A 24,621-nucleotide genomic window follows, 5' to 3' on the forward strand; every position below is an offset into this window, starting at 1 on the left:
CTGGAAAGTCTGGCTTTATATTTTCTTGTGTCTATTATCCACAGCTCTAGTGTAGAAGTTAGGAGTTCAGGCTCTGATGCCATACTTCCTGGGTCTGTATCCTGTCTCTGCCTAGTTTCCTAGTTGTGCAAACTTGAGTAAGTTGACTTAAAATCTCTGTGCCTCAGTTTCCTCATCTGTAGATGGTATAAAAACAGTACCTACCTGAGAGAGTCGTTGTGGGGATTAAATGAGTTAAGTGCATAAAGTTTGGCACCTAGAGGGTGTTCCATAAGTGTTAGTTATTATTATCATCAAACATCTAAATCACTGCCGAAAAAACCTTTGCAGATTCAGGTGTGTGTCATGAGCAATACATTCTGCAGAAAAGGTTTGTGCATAAAGTTTGGCACCTAGAGGGTGTTCCATAAGTGTTAGTTATTATTATCATCAAACATCTAAATCACTGCCGAAAAAACCTTTGCAGATTCAGGTGTGTGTCATGAGCAATACATTCTGCAGAAAAGGTTTGTGCATAAAGTTTGGCACCTAGAGGGTGTTCCATAAGTGTTAGTTATTATTATCATCAAACATCTAAATCACTGCCGAAAAAACCTTTGCAGATTCAGGTGTGTGTCATGAGCAATACATTCTGCAGAAAAGGTTTGTGCTCTTAGCAGTCATTGACCCTTAAAAGAGATTCACATGGTCTTTGCCTAGTGGTGCTTCCATTGTGTGCTCTAAGAGATTAGTAACCTAAAGTTATCTGGGGATTGAGGAATGGGTTAGAAGCTTCACCAGGGGATGTTTTCTATAGCAAGAGAGTGTGTTTATCATATTTTATTTTGATTGTATTTGATGAATGAGTGAGCTTTTTGGAGACAGGTGAAGACATTTTGGTGGAGTGATTAGATATGTGATTTCCTGGAGTCTTAGCATTCTCAGCCTTGAGGAGTTGTGGGTGGCAAGGTTGATGGCCTGAAAATATCCTTTTAAGAGCACAGGGCTGGATAGATTTTTTTTTGCAGAAACGGATAAACTGCCTCTGAAATTTGTATGGAAACACAAAAGACTTAGAATAGCCAAAACAATTTTAATAAAAGAACAAAGTTGGAGGACTTTTCATTTCCCAATTTCAAAACTTACTCTATAAAGCTACAGTCAACAGAGTGTGATATTGGTAGAAGGATAGACATAAAGATCAATGGAACAGAATTGAGAGTCCAGAAATAATTTTTTATATTTATGTTCCATTGATTTTTGACAAGGGTGCTAAGGCAATTCATTGGAGAAAGGATAGCCTTTCTAACAAGTGGTGCTGGGACAACTGGATATCCACATGGAAAAAAGATGAACTTAGGGCTTCCCTAGTGGCACAGTGGTTAAGAGTCCACCTGCCAATGCAGGGGACACAGGTTCAATCCCTGGTCCAGGAAGATCCTACATGCTGCAGAGCAGCTAAGCCCGTTTGCCACAACTACTGAAGCCCGCATGCTCTAGGACCCAAGTGCTGCAGCTACTGAAGCCCATGTGCCAGCGCCCGTGCTCCGCAACAAGAGAAGCCACCGCAATGAGAAGCCCACGCAATGCAATGAAGAGTAGCCCCCACTCACCACAACTAGAAAAAGCCTGCGCACAGCAACGAAGACCCAACGCAGCCAAAAAAAAAAAAAAAAAAAGACGAACTTAGACGTTTACCTTATACCATACATAAAAATGAACTCAAAATGGATCGTAGACTTAAATGTCAGAGCTAAAACAATTAAACTTTTAGAAAACAAAAAAATTGGAGAAAATCTTCAGGACCTCAGGTTAGGCAAAGATTTCTTACAAGACACAGTCTATGTAAGAACAAAAACTGATACATTGGACCTCACCCCATCAAAATTTAAAATATTTGCACTTAAAAATATAGCATAAAGAAAATGAAAAGACAAACAGTAGACTGGGAGACAATATTTGCAAGTCGTATTATCTGATAAAGAATTTGTATTTCCATACAAATTGTGAAATTTTTTGTTCTAGTTCTGTGAAAAATGCCAGTGGTAGTTTGATAGGGATTGCATTGAATCTATAGATTGCTTTGGGTAGTAGAGTCATTTTCACAATGTTGATTCTTCCAATCCAAGAACATGGTATATCTCTCCATCTATTTGTATCATCTTTAATTTCTTTCATCAGTGTCTTATAATTTTCTGCATACAGGTCTTTTGTCTCCTTAGGTAGGTTTATTCCTAGATATTTTATTCTTTTTGTTGCAATGGTAAATGGGAGTGTTTTCTTGATTTCACTTTCAGATTTTTCATCATTAGTATATAGGAATGCCAGAGATTCCCACTACTGGGCATATACCCTGAGAAAACCAAAATTCAAAAAGAGTCATGTACCAAAATGTTCATTGCAGCTCTATTTACAATAGCCCGGAGATGGAAACAACCTAAGTGCCCGTCATCGGATGAATGGATAAAGAAGATGTGGCACATATATACAATGGAATATTACTCAGCCATAAAAAGAAACGAAATTGAGCTATTTGTAATGAGGTGGATAGACCTAGAGTCTGTCATACAGAGTGAAGTAAGTCAGAAAGAAAAAGACAAATACCGTATGCTAACACATATATATGGAATTTAAGAAAAAAAATGTCATGAAGAACCTAGGGGTAAAGCAGGAATAAAGACGCAGACCTCCTAGAGAACGGACTTGAGGTTATGGGGAGGGGGAAGGGTGAGCTGTGACAGGGCGAGAGAGAGTCATGGGCATATACACACTAACAAACATAGTAAGGTAGATAGCTAGTGGGAAGCAGCCGCATGGCACAGGGATATTGGCTCGGTGCTTTGTGACAGCCTGGAGGGGTGGGATAGGGAGGGTGGGAGGGAGGGAGACGCAACAGGGAAGACATATGGGAACATATGTTTATGTATGACTGATTCACTTTGTTATAAAGCAGAAACTAACACACCATTGTAAAGCAATTATACCCCAATAAAGATGTTAAAAAAAAAAAAAAAAAAAAAAAAAAAAAAGAATTTGTATTGAGAATATACACTCATACACCTCAATAATAAGGCAAAAAACTCATTTTAAAAATGGGCAATATATTTGAATAGAAATTTTACCAAAAAAGTTACACCAGTGACAAATAAGCACATGACAACATGGCCAATGCCATTAGTCATCAGAGAAATGCAAATTAAAACCACAATGAGATACCATTTTATACCCACTTGAATGGTTATACAAAAAAAAAAAGAGACAACAAATATTGGTGAAGATGTCAGAAATGGGAGTCCTCATATATGCCACTGGGAATGTAAAATAGTGCTGCCACTTTGGAAAATAATTTGGCCGTTTCTTAAAAGTTTAAACATATACTGGCCATACAGTCCACCAATTCCACTCCTAGGTATTTCCCCAAGAGAAATGAAAAGATTTTTCCACAGAAAGATTTGCACACAAATGTTCTTAACAATTGTATTCATAATAGCCAGAGATTGGAAGCAACCTAAATGTCCATCAATGGATAGACACAATGTGGTATGTCCATACAATAAAATATACCACAGAAAGCAGAAAAGGAGGCACAAACTACTGACACAAGTTGTGACATGGACAAACCTGAAAATCATCATATTAAATGGAAGAAGCTAGACACAAGAGACAATATATTGCATGGTATATAGTGTGTTGATGCCATTTATATGAAATGTCTAGTAAAGGCAAATCTATAGAGAGAGAAAGATTGATGGTTGCCTGGGGCAGTGTGGGGTATGGGAGATGGGGACTAACGGTGAATATGAGGGATATTTTTGGGATGATAGAAATATTCTACCTGCTTTGTGCTTTATGGTGATGCTTCCACAACATGGTAAATTTACTAAAAATCATTGATTGTCCACTTGAAATAGGTGAATTGTGTGATATGCAAAATATACCTCAGTAAAGTCAGAGGAGGTAGTATGGGGTGGTGAGGGGGGAGGAGTGGAAGAAAGGAGGAGGAGAGAGAGACGAGACAGAGACAAAGACAGAGACAGAATGAGAATAGGACTGCATGGAGCCAGGCTGTGTGGATCTGAAATAGCAAGTCTAACCTCTCTTTGCCTCAGTTTCCTGTCAGTGAAGTTGGGGAAAATAACAATTAACTATCCACAAAGTAGTGTTGGAAAGATTGTGATAATATGTAAACAATGCTTAACACAAAGTCTGGACCATAAAGAGAGCTCAACAAATATTAGCCGTAATAATTATTATTATTATTATTGGTGGTAGTATTTAACCTACGGAGGATCCAGCTCTGATTTATATCAACTAAATTCAAATCCTGGAGAAGGATTTGGACTACGACTGCAGAGGGCAGTGACTCATCTTGTGGAAATGACTCTGGGGGAATCTGAGAGTCTAAAGCACAGGATTTGTCAGTCATCTGCAGGCTGGGGGTTGGAGCCCTGGAGCCTCACGGATGAAGGCTGTTTCTTCATGGCAGCATCATTTATGGAGGGGTCATCCTGCCGCCTATCAATGTGGGAGCAACATGTGCTATTTCTACTCCAGTCCAACAATGATTTGTGTTATACCGCTACATTCCAGATCCTATTGGCTTGGAGGACAGGTGATTTGGGGGCACAGAGGAGGGATACCTAACCTTGTGTATGAGGGTTTCTAGAGGAAGAGATATCCCTGTGAGACTTAAGAATCGCTTGACATCGGGCTTCCCTGGTGGCGCAGTGGTTGGGAGTCCGCCTGCCGATGCAGGGGACACGGGTTCGTGCCCCGGTCCGGGAAGATCCCACATGCCGCGGAGCGGCCAGGCCCGTGAGCCATGGCCGCTGAGCCTGCGCGTCCGGAGCCTGTGCTCCGCAACGGGAGAGGCCACAGCAGTGAGAGTCCCGCGTACCGCAAAAAAAAAAAAAAAAAAGAATCCCTCGACATTTCCCAGATGAAGGGTGAGGAGAGTTATTCAGACAGAGGCTACAGTCTGAGTAAACCTCAGAGGTGATAGGGAGCTTGCTGAATTCAGTGAAAAGCTGACATAAAGAGCAGAGTGACAAGAAACAAGGCTGGAGCCCCACAGAGGGCCTTGTGTTCCATGGTAAAGAATTTAGACTTATCCTGAGGATGAAGAGCAATGAGCAGGTTCTAGGACCTGCTCAGTCATCTTCAGTTCAGTGGTCCCAGTGGCGCTTACACACCACACCTTGAGTGATCCTGCTGTTGATCAGGACCAGATAAATGCCCTCCTAGAGGTTTGTGGCCTGGGTTTTGCATTTAGCCTCCTCAAGTGCAAGTGTTCCTCCAAGGACCACATCCATACTGGTGTCTCACAGAAAAAGTGTTTCACGCCTCCCTCGAGAGGCATTAGAGGCCATAATGTGGTCGCTGAGAGCCTGTCTTAGGGGCCAGACCTCAGAAAAGCAGAGGACTTGTGAATGTTTCACACACTTCGCCCTGGGTGCCTGCTCTGGCTGAGAGCGCATTAAAAGCCCCAGCAACCGAGGGGCAGGTATTGTCCTGGTTACTATGGCATCACCTTGGAAAGGATCACTCAGGGAAAGCCACAGCTGAGCCGAGTGAGCCAGGAGGGGAATGTGGTCTGAAGCAGCAGGAGGGGCTGGAGATAGGCTGCAGATGCTGTCGCTGGTCTCGGGACACCTCGTGGGCTGGAGCCCACTTTAGCTTCTCCAGCTGCAGCCCAGGGCAGGAGCCGAGCTGCGCTCAGCCTGAGAGTGGCTGCCTGAGACAGCACCACAGGCTGCTGCTGAGCTGGGAGCTGAGAGGGGCCGAATTCCCAGTCACACACCACTTGGCCTCTCCTTTTTTTGGCAGGAGGTGTTGTCTCATCTTGAAAGATCTGGGCTGGGTTTCACCTTCTTTTTGATTTTTAGTAGTCACCTGTATGAGAACTGACTTCCAGGTGTTCATCGAGGAAAGCAGAGTGGTCCCCACGCTGGAAATGAGAAAGGATGACAATTTCCGAGACTGACTGTTGACGGCTTGGAGATACCCCCTTTTCAAAATGCCTTTTAAAGCATTTGATACCTTCAAAGAAAAATTTCTGAAACCTGGAAAGGAAGGAGTGAAGAATGCTGTGGGGGATTCGTTGGGGATTTTACAAAGGTAAAGTTTGAATGCAAACTTTAGGTTTCTTTCTGAGTAGCTTCACATTGCTGGTGTTTGAAAGAGTGTGCCTCATGATTTTAAAACCACATTTAAAAAAGGAGTGAGTGGGTCAGATTAAAGGGCTTCTGGAGCCCCTTCTTGCTCCAACAGACTATGTGCCTAGAGGAAAGGATGCATCAAAACGATAAGGTTGAATTAGGAAAACATCAAGACAAACATTCTGCTTATACAGTAGGATTAGCACTTATTGGAGATGGTAATATTGCATTATTGTGTGTTTGGCATTGAATTAGAAAAGATTTAGGGAGATAATGTTTCATGTTAATTCAATACTAATAACAAAATCAGGAATCACTTTATATGGTTATGCTCTGAGCTGAAATAATTTTTAAGAAGTTTTCACTTCATTTTTCACTATAAATGAAAATTAGGTATTTGCAAATTGTGTAGCTTGTAATATAAACTATAAAGTGGTTCTTGATTGGGTAGTTTTCAAAGAGAAAGATAATTACACAATGGTGTGAAGAAAGTAACTTAAAAAATTAGTATTTAAAGCAGAAAATCTTACATGATTAAGTGGGAAAGTGTTAAGTACTATCATTGAATTGAATGTTTTTGTCCAAACCAAAAAATAAATCTTTTTTTAAAAAGTAAAATATATTACCATTGGAAGAGAGTTTGCCATAAATGAATGAAATGATGTGATATTTTAATTTGTGATTTTTAATAGTAGACATAGTAAATGCCTTCCTAGGTCTTATAGATGAATTAATAAGCAGTCCTTATGTGCAAGGTAAAATGACTCCTTTAATCTCTCTGACATAAATAAATGTGAAAATATCCTTGATAAGTTTTTTATGATTATTTCTAATCCTGGTAAGTGAAAAATGCCACCTAGCATCTCCTTTTAACTTTTCTATCTATGTTTTCTGTTAAATTTAAAAACATTTGAAGGACTATTTCTAGGCACACTGAGATTCATTCCACTTCTTGTATTTTATAACACAGGGCCTCCTGTCAGTGTTAAATTTTCCATTGTATCACTCTTGATGAGCTTAGCAGGAGAATTGGGTTGGGCACCTTATTATTTTGGTAATTAAAAACAAAAAACTTTCCATCAGAACTACACTGAATTATCATGTATAGATGAAAACCTACCTCAGTGACAGCAGGATAAACCAGCCAAACATAGGAAATGATTACAATAACCTATTCTTTTAAGAGTGTTTTATCCTTCCATTGAGCACTCCCAGGTAACATCGTATGGTGGTGTTCATTTGATTAAAAATGCAAAAGGAAGGCACAGTGGCTTAATTGGCATATTCAAGTGATGACAAAGGAATCTGACAAAGTCAGGAATAAAACCCACGACTTTGGACTAGTCACCATTACAATCACCAAACTCTGTGCCTTAGTTTATAAAATACTCAACCAAAAGTACTTAGGAATGTTCTTCTCCAACTTTGTCTTTTAAAATTTAATCACTTTTTTCAGTAAGGGACTTATCCTAAATGCTGGTTTTACTGTGTTTGATTGGATGATCCAAACTTGAAGATCCTTTTGTTTACCAGATTGGTTTACTTAGGGATATAACAAAATTAGTAATTTCCAAGTTGTGTGACCTCAACACCAAATTAAGTTATGTGTCTAGGACTCCGAAGAGTTTCCTCAGAACTGCATCATGGAACAATAAAAAAGCAGCTAGCCCAGTTCTGGAGACAGAGAATACACTAAATGAATGCTAGATACTATCATTGTTGTCATAATTGTAGAATGAATGTTTTTAGAATAAATAAAGCCAAACTCGCACCTCTTCTTTCACTGATCCCTAGAGAGACACGATTGGCAAAGGAAGGGGGAAAAAAGGCATTAATTGGCCGTCGATCTAAGTTGACGGATCCTCAGCTCTAGTGGTCTTTGAGCAATGCTCCAGAATTAGGGCTCCTCCAACAAAAACAACTCTGCCACGCACTTGGTGTTAACCTCAAGTCTATAAGATAATTATATATAAAGTGCCTTGCCCAGAGCCTGGCATGTAATGGACATTCCCTCCCCTCATTGATTTTTACATAAAACCAGTTGACGGAATCCAATGTGGAAAAAAAAAAAGAAAGACCTTAAAGAACTGTTTTCTGTTTTGTAAGGGGCAGGAATATTGGGAAGTTAGAAATCCCAACTTTCTAACTTAGCGATCAGTATAAATCATAAATGTCTAATAATGTTTAAGGCTGAGATCATCATCTAGATGGCATTTTTAGATGTTTTTTGATCACGGAGTGTTCCTCTTGTTCAGGGGAGTGGCAGATGCACAGGAAAGCATCTGAAGTTTGCACATGGGGCTGATTAGAGCCAGGCATTATTAATCTTTCTAAAGACAGTCATTGATAAGAAGCAGCTGAACAATTCATCAGCTAAAGGTACAATAATATTTTTCAAATGTAGGAAGAAAGATGATGCATTCACTTACCGTCCAGTATTGGAACAGATAGACAGCATTACATTTGGAAATTCATGTCCAAAAACTGATATACAGATTTTTTCCAACTTAGATGATAATATGAGTACCCTCTAATTGCTTATGTGTAATAAATGATAATAATAAACACTTAGTATGTTCCAGGTACCGTAAAATTATTTAGTTCTATTAACAATCCTGTGAGGTAGGGCCGATTATAATCACGGTTTTACAGATGAGAAAACTGAGGCACAGAGAGGTTAAGTAAATTGCCCACCGCTTATAAGTGGCAGAGCTGGGTTTCAGACCAGACATTTCTGCCCACCATTCTTAATCATTACACTATGCTGCACTCTAATCAACTGTCCGCTCTTCCCACTTGCTGTCTTGAAATTTAACCACTCACTTAGGCTTAGGGACTTACTTGGGCTGCAAAGTAGCCAGGAACCTCTGGATCTTCAGGCAAGCATGCGCTTTTATCCTAATTAGCTATAGTATGGAAGGCTTTCCCCAAGGGAGACTGAGCGAGAGTCTGGTCTCCTTTTAGGTGTTCATATCTCCCCTTTAAAGTGATGGTACCAATCCCTGTATTGTGTACATCTTCAGCATTCAGCAGTTGTGTATTGAATGTATGTACCAGCCGTGCACTGTCTGCTCCATAGACAAAGGCTAGTCTGTGAGACCAGGCTCTGAGATCAGGTGATCCTGGATTCCAATTGCCGTGACATCATTTACTTTCTGCCTGCACAACCTCAGGTAGCTTGCTCCCATGGTTGCAGTCAGGGTGATTCTATTAAAACAGATAGCATCTCTCCCCTGCTCACCACTAAGGCCTGCCCCTCACCCAGTTTCCCACCTCACTAAGAGTGAAAGCCAGTGTCCTTTCAATGGCCTTCAAGGTCCTACATGATCTGTAGGACTTTGAGAAATCTGACTTCATCTCTGACCTTCACTGCCTGCCTCACCCCACTCCAGCCACACTCTGCACTCTTACTGGAGCTCCCTGGACCCGTTCCTGTGCCAGCTTTTGTTTTTTCCTTTGAATTAATTTTTATGGGAGTATAGTTGCTTTACAATGTTGTGTTAGTTTATACTATACAGTGAAGTGAATCAGCTATACGTATACATATATCCCCTCTTTTTTAGATTTCCTTCCCATTTAGGTCACCACATAGCATAGAGTAGAATTCCCTGTGCTTTACAGTAGGTTAGTTATCTATTTTATACATAGCATCAATAATGTGTATATGTCAATCCCAATTCATGCCACCACCACCCCTTCCCCCTTGGTATCCATACGTTTGTACTCTACGTCTGTGTCTCTATTTCTGCTTTGCAAATAAGATCATCTATACCATTTTTCTAGATTCTACATATGTGTGTTAATATATGATATTTGTTTTTCTCCTTATGACTTACTTCACTTGGTATGACAGTCTCTAGGTCCATCCACGTCTCTACAAATGACCCACTTTCGTTCCTTTTCATGGCTGAGTAATATTCCATTGTATATATGTATCACATCTTCTTTATCCATTCCTCTGTTGATGGACATTTAGGTTGCTTCCATGACCTGGCTATTGTAAATAGTGCTGCAGTGAACATTGGGATGTGTGTGTCTGGACGTGATTTATTGAGGAGAGCTCTTCCTGGAAAAATTGGGAGAGAGGGAGTAAAGCAGGATAGGAAAGGAGAAAATGAAGCAGAGATATGATCTCAGGTAACGCACAGGGGCCAGGTCACAGTGGAAAGCTCTGGGGCATAACTGGCACTGGGTTGTCCCTTTGAGCAAAGGGACCAATCTTTTATGTCTCTGCATTAGTCAGTCATTGACTGTGGGTTCCCCAGCAGGGATGGAGGTTTATAATGGAGGCCATGTAGTGGTGGGCAGTTCTCCTAAGAAGTGAGCAGTTGCAAGTGATTAGCAGCTGTAGAAGTGTGCTGGCTTGAGAAAAGGGACCTGGGCTGTGCACTCATTGCACCATACAGATCCACTTGCTTCTCACATTCAGTTCACTCCATCCAGGTCCAGCTTCTCCAAGACTCTGTGGTCATAATTCCTGAGGAACCTTCAGGAGAAGAGTTGGTGGGATGCACTAGCTCTCTTTGCTCTGGCTGGTCCTTCCTTCCCACCCGTTCTCGAGTCCCCTCACTTCTGTTAACTTGCCTTGTGGGTTGATCCAGTCCTCAATCCCTGAGGGGTCTAATGCCCTGGTTAACATACCCTTACCAGTTATGGTTGCTGTATTTGAGTTACACTGGACAAGGCAATATCAGGAGATGTCTTAGTGCATGCCCTGAATGCCAAACATATGTCTTCTTGCTCCTATGATGAAGCAATGGTCCTAACTCATCCTGCGGATCAGGACCAATTTCCCTTAGCTACAGTGGTGACCCCTGGCCTTCCCTTTTGCTCTTGGAGTGAGGACCCCAACATGACTGGGCAGCAGTCACAGCCATATACTTAATGGGATTTTCATTGTATTCCCAAGTGGAAGAATTCTTCTTCGGGATTAGGACTTCTGGATCCACAGAGCCTAAAGTTGAAGAGATGAGGTAGCCCTCAAGTGGGTTACCGGGAATGATGGTTAGTGGGGCCACCCCTGCTTCTAACCCCTTGTTTCTCAGACCCATGTATTCTACCTATTGGGGGCAGAGTACCATACAATAATTGTTGGTTTATGGAATATACTGCACCCAGAAGGGCAGCACCCTATCCTCACAGAAATTTATCTCTAAGCTGATGCCTCAGCTGCTTCTTTAAGAGGCTTCCTCAGCTCTGGCAAGTAGCCAGCTCCTGGAAGGTGGGGGTTATGTGGTAGAGCCAGTGGATCCCATTGTCACGTACCTCTGAGATACCTCCTTTGCCATAAATTGGCTTCCTCGGGTTCTTGTTCACAGGGGGAATTCACTCATGGTCAGACTGAAAGGAGGAAGTCACTGATAGTCAAATCTACTTCAAAGATGTGCTCTGCTCAATTACTGAACCCCAAGAAGCTCTCAAGTTATTTAAAAAATCATAGCGGCCCTAATCTCTGACCACAATGCACTGATTACTAGAAATTAATGCACAATTATGTTTTTAAAGTCATCAGCCTCCTCTTGGCATCTCTACTTTGTCTAAGCTTCCGAGAGCCACACTAAGAGCTCATTGGAGTCATTTTCTTGGCCTTTGCCAGGATGTTAAATCCTGTGTCATGGGGGAATGCCCCCTGCATTAGTCTCCTAGGGCTGCTGTAACAAAACACCACAAACTTGGTAGCTCCAAGTTATTCTCTCACAGTTCTGGAAGCCCAGACTCAAGCTGTCAGCAGGGCCACGCTCTCTCCGAAGGCTCTGAAGGAGGATTCATCTTTGCCTCTTCCTCGCTTCTGGTGGTTGCTGGTGAATCCTTGGCCTTCCTCGGCTTGTAGACACATCACTCCAGTCTCTGCCTCTGTGGTCAAATGGCCTTCTCCCCCTGGGTTTCTCTGTCTATGTGTTCAAAGCTCCCTCTTTTTATAGGGACACCCGTCATTGGATTAGGGTCTGCAGTAATCCAGTGTGACCTTGTTTTAACTTGATTACATCTTCAAAGAACCCATTTCCAAGTAAGGTCGGGTTCACAGGTATCAGGAGTCAGGACTTGAACTTATCCTTTGAGGGCAACATAATTCAACCTAACCTTCGTATTGACAAACTCTTCCTGATCCAATTTTATTACCCCTACATCTCCCTCAGAGCCAGCACGTTCAGAAACCATCCCCAGGCATACTTTTCTGCTTCCTGCTGGTAAATGTTAGTCAGATCCTGCTTGTTTCTTGGTGTATAACCCCTCCCTTCATTGGCAGGCACACCCAATATTTGCCTAATCTTTTCCAGCCTGGGACTCGGTGCTAATTATCGGTCTGGTGGTCAGAAAGGGAGGTGGGAGCAGATCTTGAAGAGCATCAGCATCATCTCATAAATCACCTGCTCCGTTTGAGGCTAGTTTTCAAGTAAAAGGAGGAGGGACATCTGTCTTCCAAAAAGAAGCATGGCTGCATCTGCAGGTCCAGAGGGTTCAGAGGAATCTAGGGCTTTAGATGTTCAAGTGCATCTACCCTTTAACCCAGCACTCGGGTATCCTAGCATCCCAAGTTCTTAGGGTGCCATTTCTTATCAGGATCTCAGCTTGGGTGTAAGAGACCTCCCCAGCCTCAGAATTCTACCTTCTCTGGAGTTCTGCTATTTTTTTTTTAAACTAAGCTTTTGTTTTGGAATAATTTTAGATTCACAGGAAAGTTGCAAATATAGTACAGAGCTTTTCTATTTACTCCTTACTTGGTTTCCTCTAATATTAACATCTTACATTATTATAGAACGGTTGTCAAAACTAAGACACCAACATTGGTGTATTACTAATTCAACTCCAACACTTCATTAAAATTTCATTAGTTTTTCCATTAATGTCTTTTTTCCTGTTCCAGGATCCAATCCAGGATACCACACTGCTCTTAGTCATCATGTCTCCTCTGATCTGTGACTCTTTCTCAGCCTTTTCTTGTTTTTCGTGACTTGAACGGTTTTGAGGAATACTGGTTGGGTATTTTGTTGAATGTTCCTCAGTTTGAGCTGTCTGATATTTCTCTCATGATTAGACTAGGATTGTGAGTTTTTAGGAAGAACGCTACAAAGGCGAAATGCTTTTCTCATCACATCATCTGGGGGAGGGGTACGTTGTATCAACATAACTTATCACTAGTGATGCTAACCTTGATTGCTTGGCTAAGGAAGTGTTTGCCAGGTATCTTCTCTTTCCATGCTCTATTCTTTGGAAGCAAGTCACTAAGTCCAGCCCACACCCAGAGGGGATTCTGCCATTTTTACAATGAAGTCTTGTGCCTGATCTTCAATTATGTCTGCCCTCCAACTGCAGGAGATGAGGGTCTCTTTAAAGGCTGACAAGGAAGTGACAGATGCTCACTTTTTCTTTTAAATTGGTAATTGATTGCCCCAATCCTGTTATTTTCTTTCTTCAGAGCATCAGCAGCATTTAACAATAGCCACTCAACTCTGTGGAGAAATTGCTATTTCTCCTATACCTCCCAAGTACCAGAGATATTGCGTGAACCACTGCATCCCCTTCCACCTGTATCCCAGCCCAGTTCACCACAGCTGAAAGTCTCAGCATTTGCACTGGTACCGCATACTGGGAACTATCAACACTCACCTACCACCAGTGTTGGGGTCCTCACTCCCAACCAGTTAGTGAGCTATCAAACTCTAAGATCTCATTCTTAGGGTTTGCTTCCTAGAACAACATTCTCTTAAGGACTCCCCACCTCAGGGGTCTTTCCAAGCAGCAGGACACAGGACCCTTCAGCTTTTAGACCCTTAGCCTCTCTCTTCTAACCATCTCTTATCTTCTCCTAGTCTGGCAGTAGATTTCCTTATCTAGGGCTTATTTTCTCTTTCCCCAATTTCCCACATATATCTTTACAATAACCAAGTCCTCTAAGTGCTTCTTCAAGGTTAGTGCTAGGACCATAGACTCAGTACCTATAGAGTGAAGCAGGCCACATTGTATTTTATGACAAAGACACATTTTAGATGCCAACACACAGAAATAGTCTCTACTTCCACAAAGAACTATGCGGTGTCATTCAAAGTTCTTCATTGCAGTCAAGAGAATCCACTCTAGCTGAGGTGGAATGAAATTTAGTAAAGCATGTTAGTAAGCTTTCAGATTCCTTGGGAGGACCAGATCTGGACACTCTACCTGCAGTAAAAAGGCAACAGAGAACATATTATGTCATATCACTAGAATGTTCTAGATAAAACAAAGCCACTACCAATGCTTGTCTCTAGGTACTAATTATGTTCCAGAATTCTGCCACAGAGTCACAGAGGAACCAGCTGCCTCCACCATTGCATGTGTCACCATTTGCATTGCCATTTCCCCTGCATACTGCATCCTCCTCTTGTTACTTCCTTTGGCACCTAAATCTCACACACACACTTCTGATTTGGCAGAGTCTGTGTCATAGCTAGCATCATAGCTACAAGAGAGCATAGGAAAAGTAGTTTTCTCTGCTGGTAAGACAGAGCTCAAAATATCAAGTGGCAGTTAGACATTAGGCAACCATAAATGATGGTTGTCTACTTCTTATGATTGTTCATAGTCTAGTTTTTATTTTTCTTCTTCTGATAGAGATATGAGTACAAAACATGTTTTCCTTTCCTCTTAACTTTAAGGAAAGCAACAGTGCTGGTGTAACGTTAAATGGCAACTGAGCTCAGTGTTGGGGTGACAGTAGAGAGTGGTGGGGACTGTAGTTAAAAGGAGAGTCAATTATAGCCATGAGAGAATGTGGACCTAATAATTCCAGACTGTCAGTTTTCAAAATAAGCCAGAAATCCAAGCGTTTTTGTTTGTTTGTTTTTGGAGCAATCTCCTGACTTTTAAACTCTGGCAATTCATCCAAATTCTGGAAAAAAACCCCAAAACTCTATACATGCATCATACCATACAAAAAACATGTCTATGGGCCAGACGTGGCCATTGGGCTGTTGCTTCGTCACTGTAGCTTAGGCTTTTGGAATAAGCAAGCATAGAGTCTAAGTCTTTTTTCCCTGCTGTCCATTTTCCCACTGGACCTCCAACCAGCCAAGAAGACTTGTCTTCCCTGTGTTGGACTCCAGGACTGGGGCACCCAATATGTCTGCCTGTGTGATCTCCCTTTTCCTCTGAGTCCCCTCCCTGGGTCACAGGTCTTGACGTGATCACTTGTCTTCCCTTGCTACTCGATCCTATGTGGATCTTTCTTTCAGCCTTGGTTGTATAGGAGTCTTTCTGCCAGTTTCCTGTGAGAATTGTTCCACATGTAGATGTATTTATGACATGTTCATGGGATAAGGTGGCGGCGGGGGGCGAGTTCCACATCCTCCTGCCCCACCATCTTTATCCCCTTCTTATCATTCCCTGATTGGGTAAGGCGTACTGACTCTCTGCTTTTATGAGGGGACGGGAAACTCCAGGAGGAAAACAAAAACAGCAGAGGTTAACACCTCAAAATCTGTGGAACTATGCTGGGTACTAGGGATACTTGGTTCCTGATTTTATGAGTTTATAGTCTACTGGAAGAGGCAAATAATATCTTTAAAAAATACACCAAAACAGGTACTGTGAGAGTATTGGCTGGGTGGGAGTTGACCAGGTGCATTTTCTTGAGATCCTTTGGAATCTGGAGCACTGAAAGTCACACTGATGAGATCCCATTTCAAATCCTAACCTAGCTCTGGGAGTCAGACTTTAAGTCCTCCTCCTTCCTTTGGAAGTTTCCATTTATCGATTATTTATCAAGTGCTTTATAAACTTTATCTTATTTAGTGCTCACAAGAGTTCTATCCTCCATTCATGGAACTGAGGCTCAGTTAGGTTAAGTAACTTGCTCAAGGTTACACAGCTAATAAACACCAGACTCAGCTTTGAACAAGGACTGCCTGACTACAGAGCATGTTCTGCCTCTTTTTTTTTGTGGTATACAGGCCTCTCACTGTTGTGGTCTCTCCCATTGCGGAGCACAGGCTCCAGATGCACAGGCTCAGCGGCCATGGCTCACGGGCCTAGCCGCTCCGCGGCATGTGGGATCTTCCTGGACCGGGGCACGAGCCCGTGTCCCCTGCATCGGTAGGCGGGCTCTCAACCACTGCGCCACCAGGGAAGCCCCTGTCTCTTTTTTTTAATTGATTTTTTTAACTAAATGAAAAATTCTTTAAATTCTACTGTGCTTTATAATTTTCAAAAGTTTCACACACATGATTTCATATAATCCCATAATATCCCTTCTTTCCCTCTACCCCTATATTTCCCCTCCCCCTTTCCCTCTCCCCACTGGAACTACTAGTTTGTTCTCTGTATCCGTGAGTCTGCTGCTTCTTTGTTTTATTCACTAGTTTGTTGTATTTTTTAGATTCCACATGTAAGTGATATCATACAGTATTTCTCTTAATCCCTCTTCAGTACTGCTTCTCTAGAACCTTTAAAACACATCTATTTAGGTGACGCACTTAATATTTTTAAGGTGCTTTCTGATTAGTTCCTATGTAGGAGCAGGCTTGATATCAAATCTGGATTATGTTTTCACCTCACGCACTGCCACTGGGTGACTCCTGGGCAAGGTTTTTTGTTTGTTTGTTTTTTGAGTTTTGGTCTTCTGAGCTGTAAGATGGGGATAAATCCTACTTCTCAAGATTGTTTTGAAGACCTCTCCCTCTCTCTCTCTTATGGGGTGCCTGCAGTGTAGAAGGTAGTCAATATCCTTCAACTTCCTTCTTCCAGTAGAGTAGCGGCTGGATGATTATGTGAAAAACAACCTAATGTAAATGTGAGCCTTTGGAAGGCAAATTAGAATACTGTATTAGTCTGCTCTGGTTGCCAAAACAAAGTGCCACAGACTGGGTAGAAACTTATTTTCTCACAGTTTTGGAAGCTGGAGCTCCAAAATCAAGGTGTTGGCAGGCTTGGTTTCCTCTGAGGCCTCTCCTCTTGGCTTGTAGATGGCTGCCTTCTTTCTGTGTCCTCACAGGACCTTTACTCTGGTGATGTGCTCTCCTGGTGTCTCTTTGTGTGTCCAGGTTTCCTCCTCTTGTAATGACACAAGTCATATTGGATTAGGGCCCACCCATATGGGCCCTTATTTAATGTTAATTACCTCTTTAAAGGCCCTTTCTCCAAATACAGTCACATTCTGAGATGCTGGGGGTTAGGATTTAAGTAAATAAAGGGACTTCCCTCCTGGTCCAGTGGTTGAGACTTCACCTTCCAAGGCAGGGGTCCGGGTTTGATCCCTTGTCAGGGAGTTAAGATCCCACATGCCTTGTGGCCAAAAAACCAAAACATAAAACAGAAGCAATATTGTAACAAATTCAGTAAAGACTTTAAAAATGGTTCACATCAAAAAAAAAAATCTTTAAAGAAAAAAAGAGTAAGTAAATAAACTTTTTAAAGTCATAAAATGATCTTTAGTTCTACTCAATTTGTGCTCCATATATAGAACTCATTACCTGCAAAACAAAACCAAATCTCAATGATTACTGGAACATTTGAATTGGAAGTATACTTCTGCAGGTACTTAAAGGCCAGGTAGCATATCTTAAGCAATTATAATCCTGGGGCTTGACTGTTTACTGGACAGTTGTTTTTGTGAACCGTGGGCCTGTACTTGTCTAGTATATAAAGAGCTAGCAGCCCAGCCCACAGACTGCAGCTATCTGTATTTGGCGAAACAGCAGCGATGAATGTCACCCTAGAAAGAATGAAGATTCTCTGATCTAAAAGACCAGCTGCAGGCAAACATCAATAGAAAACCAAATATGATAAGCAGCACTTATGCAGGATTGAAGTCCTCTACTTCGTAAGAAGGGAGTTCCTTTTTCTCATTTATTCTTTTAACCCCAAACCCCTTTAAAAAAAATAGCTTGTCCCTGGGCAGCTATGAATAGATGCTTACCTCTGTCTGTAAAAGCTGTAAGTCAGGAGTGATGCCCAAAATTGATCCCTCAGTTCCATTCAGTTGACTAGGAATTCATGAGTCCAGGCACCATGCTGAGCCCTAGGAATAAAGATGAGGAAGAAATGGCTCCTGCCCTCAACATGCTCACAGTCTATCGGAGAGAACTTCATGCATTCATGTTCTCAAATCAACACATACTTACTCCACACCTACTGTGCTGATGACAACAAATAACTAACTCCATGTGATAAGTGCACTAATAGAGGAAAGTATAAAACACTTAGGCAGGATCAGGGATGGTACAGTCCCTAACACTGAAGCAATACCTACCCGTTTACTGGTGGTAATATTTTCCTCTTGGTATTGTAGGCTCATTTAATCTGAACAACAGCTCTGTGAGATAAATATTATATTCATTTTACGGATGAGGAAATGTGAGATTCAGAAAGGCCAAGCTACTTGCCCAAGGTCACACAGCTAGTATATATGTGGCAGAGCTGCAACCAAACCTGGGTTAACTGACTGCCACAAAGCCTGGTTTGTTCTATTAAGCAGGGTGAGGTAGTTTGGAATCTTCCTCTCCGAGCAACTTGGCTGTACAAGTAATGTCTCACCATTTTTATGTTTTTAAAACAAATCAAATCTAACTCTGGTAGAAGTGAAGTTTCAGTTGATATAGGGGTGCCCCTCCTGCCACACCCAGGATGTGCAAAGGAGTCACAAACAACTCTGGAGCTTCCTCTAGTTGTTGACCCATGCTCATTCCTGGTCCCATGGTCATGTGAAGCCTGGTGACTCAGCTGCCACTTCAGGCAAGAGAAACTGAAACTGAAGGAAATCTACTCCCATGCTGTTGTGTCCTCCCTCTGGAAGCTCTTAGGACATCCCAGGTGGCACCATGCACTCAGAGGGTGCTTGTGTTGGTTCCTCTAAGAAGCAGATGCTAAAACTGGAATAGATGCACAAGAGATTTATTGAGGGAAAAGGGGAAGGAGCTATGGGAGCCTGGGAGAGCATTCAGACCACCACACTATCTGCATAAGAGAGAGGGAAAGAAGAAAGTTTAGGTAGGAAGAGTCTCAGACTCCACCACGGTACTAGGAAGTTTTGGCAAGGCCACTGGGGAGTCCTGCCTCTTGCAGGAAAGGGTCTGCCTTAAATCACTGCTGTGCTCCGTGCTTGCTGGAGAGCAGCCTGTGACAGTGTGGTCCTCAAGCCAAAGCCCTGGTGTACTCAGAGCACAGCAGCTGGGTCTGTCTTCAATTAAGCTCCTCAAGACCCCACAGTGCCTGAGAATGTTAGTCTGTATTACTTTTCATCCAAAGCATCTGCATGCATATAGAGAGATGCTAAGCTTGTGAATGGTAACAATTTTATTAATAGCAATAATAATACTACTCACCATGTATTAATAGAAAGCTCTTTTATGTACCAGGCACTGCACTAAATAATTTACATGCATCATATCATTTAATCGTTAAAACAACCTTATGACATAGCTATGATCATTAGCCCATTTTAGAGATGGTGATTGTTATGAACTGAATTGTGTCCCCTCCAAATTTGTATGTTGAAGTCCTAATTCCTGGTACTTTTTTTGTGTGTGTATGTTGGAAAACAGTTTATTTATTTTTAATAAAGATAGGAAGGAATTACACTGAAGTATTGATACTTATCTCCATGTTATTGCAATTATAGGCAGTTTTTCTGCTTCTTACTTTCAGATTAAACACAAAAGTATAAACTTATTTTTATAACCTGATAATTATTATAAAAAAGGAAAAAGTGAACAAGTTGAATAGTCAGCTTCTAAAGGAGGAACTAGCTCATAAAACTTAAATGTTTAAACACACTACACAGTAAATAAGTTCTTACCATATATATAAAAACATCAGCAGATGAAATTCGTAGTATCCCAATAATTGCAGCCCCCAGCCTTCATCTAATCCCTGGTGAGGAATATGTATTTGGAGATAGGGTCTTTAAAGAGACAATTACATTAAAATGAGATAATTAGTTTGGACCCTAATCCATGTGACTGGTGTCCTTATAAGAAGAGGAAATTTGGACACAGAGAGACACAGATATACACAGAGGGAAGATGATGTGAAGATACAAGGAGAAGACAGAAATCTACAAGCCAAGGAATGAAGCTTCAGAAGGAAGCTTGGCAATACCTTAATCTTGGACTTCTGGCCTCCAGAACAGTGAGAAAATAAAGTTTTGTTGTTTAAACCACTCAGTCTATGGTACTTTGATATGGCAGCTCTGGCAAACTAATACCAGAATATTGTGGCTTAAAGTGGTCAAGTAACTTAGAGCCAAAGTCACAAAACTGGCACATGGGTGAAACAGCATTCAGCTTCTCTCATTCCAGAGCCCTTTCTCTTAAATATTCTCCTCTACTGGGTCATCCATGGTGACTCAGGAAGATCACTGAGACAGAACACAGCCTGGTGAGCTGGGAAACTCACATGAAAGGGAACTTGGCTGGACAGGCAGGAGAAAGGCTTCACATCTTGCCCCTACCCTTTACTGGCTCTGTGGTCTTGGCCAATCCACTCTTGCTTTCTGAACTACAGTTATAATTTGTGTCAAATGGAAGCATTAGATTTCCTGTCTCACTGAGCTGTTCTAACCATAGAATAAGATCATTATATGAAAGTGTAGGGAGAGGAAAGGGCAGAGGGAAAGAACTGAATTTGCTTCATACAAATATTAGTGTAGTTGTTATATATTATCCATGTTTTAGTGAATATTAATATTATTATAATGATGTATCAATATTAGATCATCAGTTTTCCATGCTATTCAAATTATATATGTTCTGATGCCAGAAATTCATGATGACCACTGGGGCTGCACATTATAAACAGTTTTATGATCCAAATAACTCTTAGACATCAATATAAATGGCAATAAATGGCATTAATGCTCAGCCCAGCAGAGTGGACTCATTGAATGGTTATGAGGATTAATGTAATAAAAATAGCTGGCATATATGAGTTTTCACATGTGTCAAGTTCTGTTCTAAATGATCTAATATAATAATTCACTTATGGCAATCCTAAGAACAATCCCATGAAGAAGAAACTATTATTATAATTCTCAGGCTACAGATGAGAAAACTGAAGCCCAGAGAGGTTAACTAGACCAAAGTCACACAGCTAAGTAAAAAGAAGAGTAAAAATTAAAACTAAGGGACACTGGTTCCTAGACTGGACATAGATTGGAGAAGAAATGCATCCAGGATGTCACCAAGTTTTTTGCCTGAGCAACCAAAGGAACAAACTTGTCATTACCTGGGATGGGAAATTAATTCCTTTTAGGGGAACTCAGTTTGGATATGTTAAGTTTGAGATGCTGATCGTGTGTCCAAGAAGATGTCAAATAAGTCTAGATATGAAAATTGGGATCTGTCAGCATATGCATGGTATCTGTAGCCCAGAGGCAGAAAGTATAGATAGAAAACAAAAGAGATCTATGAACTGAGTCCTGGATATCCAAATGTTTACAGGTTGAGGAAGTAGGGAATCAGCTTAAGGGATAAAACAGAAGGAGTGGTCAGGGAATTAGGAGGAACACCAAGTGAGTGTGGTTTCTGTGAAGGAAACAAAGTAGTCAAGGACGAAAGAATAATCAGTAGTGTCAAGTGATGCGGATAGGTTGAATAGATGAGGACTGAAAATAGCCTTTGGGTTGAACCACGTGGAGGGCATTGATGACCTTAAGAAGAACAGTTTTGGTGGACAGGTTGGGGGATACCTGGTTGGAGTGGGTCCAAGAGAGAATGGGACAAAGGGAAGTGAAGACAGTGACTTCCAAGTTTTCTTTTTTTATAAAAGGAAGGTGAGAAATAGGGGAGTAGTGGAAAGAGAAAGTGTTTTTGCTTCTAATTTTAATGTGGGACAAATAAGAGCATATTTGTAGGCAATAAGAATGATCTAGTAGAGAGGAAAAATAATTGATTAAGTATGGGGTAGGGATTTCCTTGAGTAGATGAGAGGCAATGAGATCTAGTGCCCAAGGAGAGAGGTTGGCCTTAGCTAGAAGCATGGACAACCATAGAACAAAGGAAGAACAAATTAGCATAAATACAGGTAGGTAGATAGGTACACAGGGAGGTTGCTGAAGTTCTCTTCTGATTACTTCCATATTCTTGCACATTTATTAAGCTACCACTCTGAGCTCACACATTGAAAATGAAAGCTCTTTTTCCTGTTTTACTATTGCTCTTCACCTTGATTGCAACAAAACCTACATCATCCAGCAATTATAGCTGCTTGTGTATGTGTCTTTCTTTCCAAACAGCCTAAGAACTGAAGAAGGGCAGAGACCATGTCCCCTTCTTTATTGTTCCCTAACATTCAGCACAGTGCCTGACACACAGTAGGCACTCAATAAATAGTTGATGAACTGAATTAAATCCAGTACATTTGCTTCTCTCTACATGTGCTTTAACCTCATTTGCTTGAGTCATAAAAAGCTACCAAGATTATCTCTTCTGTGAATTGGTGGGCAAATTATTTGTGTTTCAGTCTGGTCTGTATTAGCTATTAGTGAATATGATACTCAGGAAAATGTATAAGCTTTGCTTATTTTTACAAAGACTTCAACTTAATTGGGTGTCCTCAGAAGGGTTACAATATGTGAGAGGATGCATACAGCTCCTTTTATAATTGACAGATTGTGTTCAGTTTGCCCAATTACTCTTTTCTTTAAAGAAGAGAGTAAATTTACTGTAATAGATATACCATAATCTGAATTTATAGAACTCAGTGAGAAATCCTACCATCTGGTTAAAAATTGTCAGAGAATCACCTCCTTAGAAGAACCACCTAAGGAAGAAAGGATACACAACCAGTTTGTTGTGTGCTGTGATAGAAAATGTGTCTCCCTACCTCCATCTCATATTTTATTAAGACTTAGAAAAAGAGGAAGAAAGAAAAACATCTGCATTAATTTTCTACTGTATATCTTTTTAGCAAGCTTCAAGTGACATTAAAATTAAGGTCAAACATAATAGTTAGCTGAGTCATGCAATGTGGATGAAGTCTATGGATACTCTTTCAGCAGGAAGTTCAGTAAAGCATATATATATTTTTTAATAAATTTATCTATTTTATTTATTTATTTTTGGCTGGGTTGGGTCTTCGTTGCTGTGCGTGGGCTTTCTCTAGTTGTGGTGAGTGAGGGCTACTCTTCGTTGTGGTTCACGAGCTTCTCAATGTGGTGGCTTCTCTTTGTTGCTGAGCACGGGCTGTAGGTGCGTGGGCTTCAGTAGTTGTGGCATTCAGGCTCAGTAGTTGTGGTGCATGGGCTCTAGAGCACAGGCTCAGTAGTTGTGGCACACGGGCTTAGTTGCTCCACGGCATGTGGGATCTTCCCGGTCCAGGGCTTGAACCCATGTCCCCTGCATTGGCAGGCGGATTCTTAACCACGGCATTACCAGGGAAGTCCCAAGCATATTGTTGAGGACACAAACTCTGGACTTGGGCTTGCATCCCACCATAGATGACTTAGCTTCCTCATGTAGAAAAGGACAAGATAACACGGTCTACCTCATGTGGTTGTTATGAGATTAAAACAACTTAATGCCTATAAGGGTGGAATATGATATCCAGAATATCAGTAATTGTAGCCATTATAATTTATTTTAGTGATGATGATGATGTTAAAAAATGCAGGCTGCATCCTACTCTGGGTTTCCTATTTTCTTTCTTGGTACACTTTTTCTTTTTTTGTAGTACACTTTGTTTTTTTCTGTAATCCTGGTCTTTCTCTCTTTTTCTACTGTAGGAAAATTGATGGGACCAGTGAGGAAGAAGGTAACATTGAGCTGAATGAAGAAGGAAGGCCAGTGCAGACATCCAAGCAGAGCCCCCCACTCTGTGACTGCCACTGCTGTGGCCTCCCCAAGCGCTACATCATTGCCATCATGAGCGGGCTGGGATTCTGCATTTCCTTTGGGATTCGGTGCAACCTTGGAGTTGCCATTGTGGAAATGGTCAACAACAACACTATATACGTTGATGGAAAACCGGAAATTCAGGTCAGTGTCTGTCTATGGTGGGAGTTCTTTCAGCCATGGCTGTATTAATGTTTTAAATTCTTAAAATAAAACACATAGGATTATAAAGGAAACCCATCATTTTATTTGTTTTTTTTTTTTTTTTTTGCTGTACGCGGGCCTCTCACTGTTGTGGCCTCTCCCGTTGCAGAGCACAGGCTCTGCACGCGCAGGCTCAGCAGCCATGGCTCACGGGCCCAGCCGCTCTGCGGCATGTGGGATCTTCCCGGACCGGGGCACGAACCCGTGTCCCCTGCGTCGGCAGGCGGACTCTCAACAACTGCGTCACCAGGGAAGCCCAAAACCCATCATTTTAAAATACAGATATCGGTCTTCCCTGGTGGCGCAGTGGTTAAGAATCTGCCTACCAATGCAGGGGACATGGGTTCGAGCCCTGGTCTGGGAAGATCCCACATGCCATGGAGCAACTAAGCCATTGAGCCACAACTACTGAGCCCGCATGCCACAACTACTGAAGCCCATTCACATAGAGCCCGTGCTGTGCAACAAGAGAAGCCACC

At 41.5% G+C, this 24,621-nt stretch overlaps 1 protein-coding gene across 3 annotated transcripts in view; it reads left to right on the forward strand.

Moving 5' to 3' along the window:
• Positions 1-5,995: 5,995 nt before the first annotated feature.
• SLC17A8 (solute carrier family 17 member 8) overlaps positions 5,996-24,621 on the forward strand; it is a gene marked incomplete at both ends in the record, with an annotated part of 49,742 nt that continues 31,116 nt past the window's right edge. For 2 of the 3 annotated variants that reach the window (XM_082850063.1, XM_082850065.1), the window contains 2 exons: positions 5,996-6,096; positions 23,830-24,082. In XM_082850063.1, the coding sequence (XP_082706189.1) occupies positions 5,996-6,096; positions 23,830-24,082 (354 nt within the window). Of the gene's footprint in view, positions 6,097-23,829; positions 24,087-24,621 lie in introns of all 3 variants that reach the window. The other variant, XM_082850064.1, reaches the window with a different exon arrangement.

The sequence above is a fragment of the Leucopleurus acutus genome (genome assembly GCF_964270905.1).
Source record: "Leucopleurus acutus genome assembly, chromosome: 11".
NCBI lineage: Eukaryota > Metazoa > Chordata > Mammalia > Artiodactyla > Delphinidae > Leucopleurus > Leucopleurus acutus.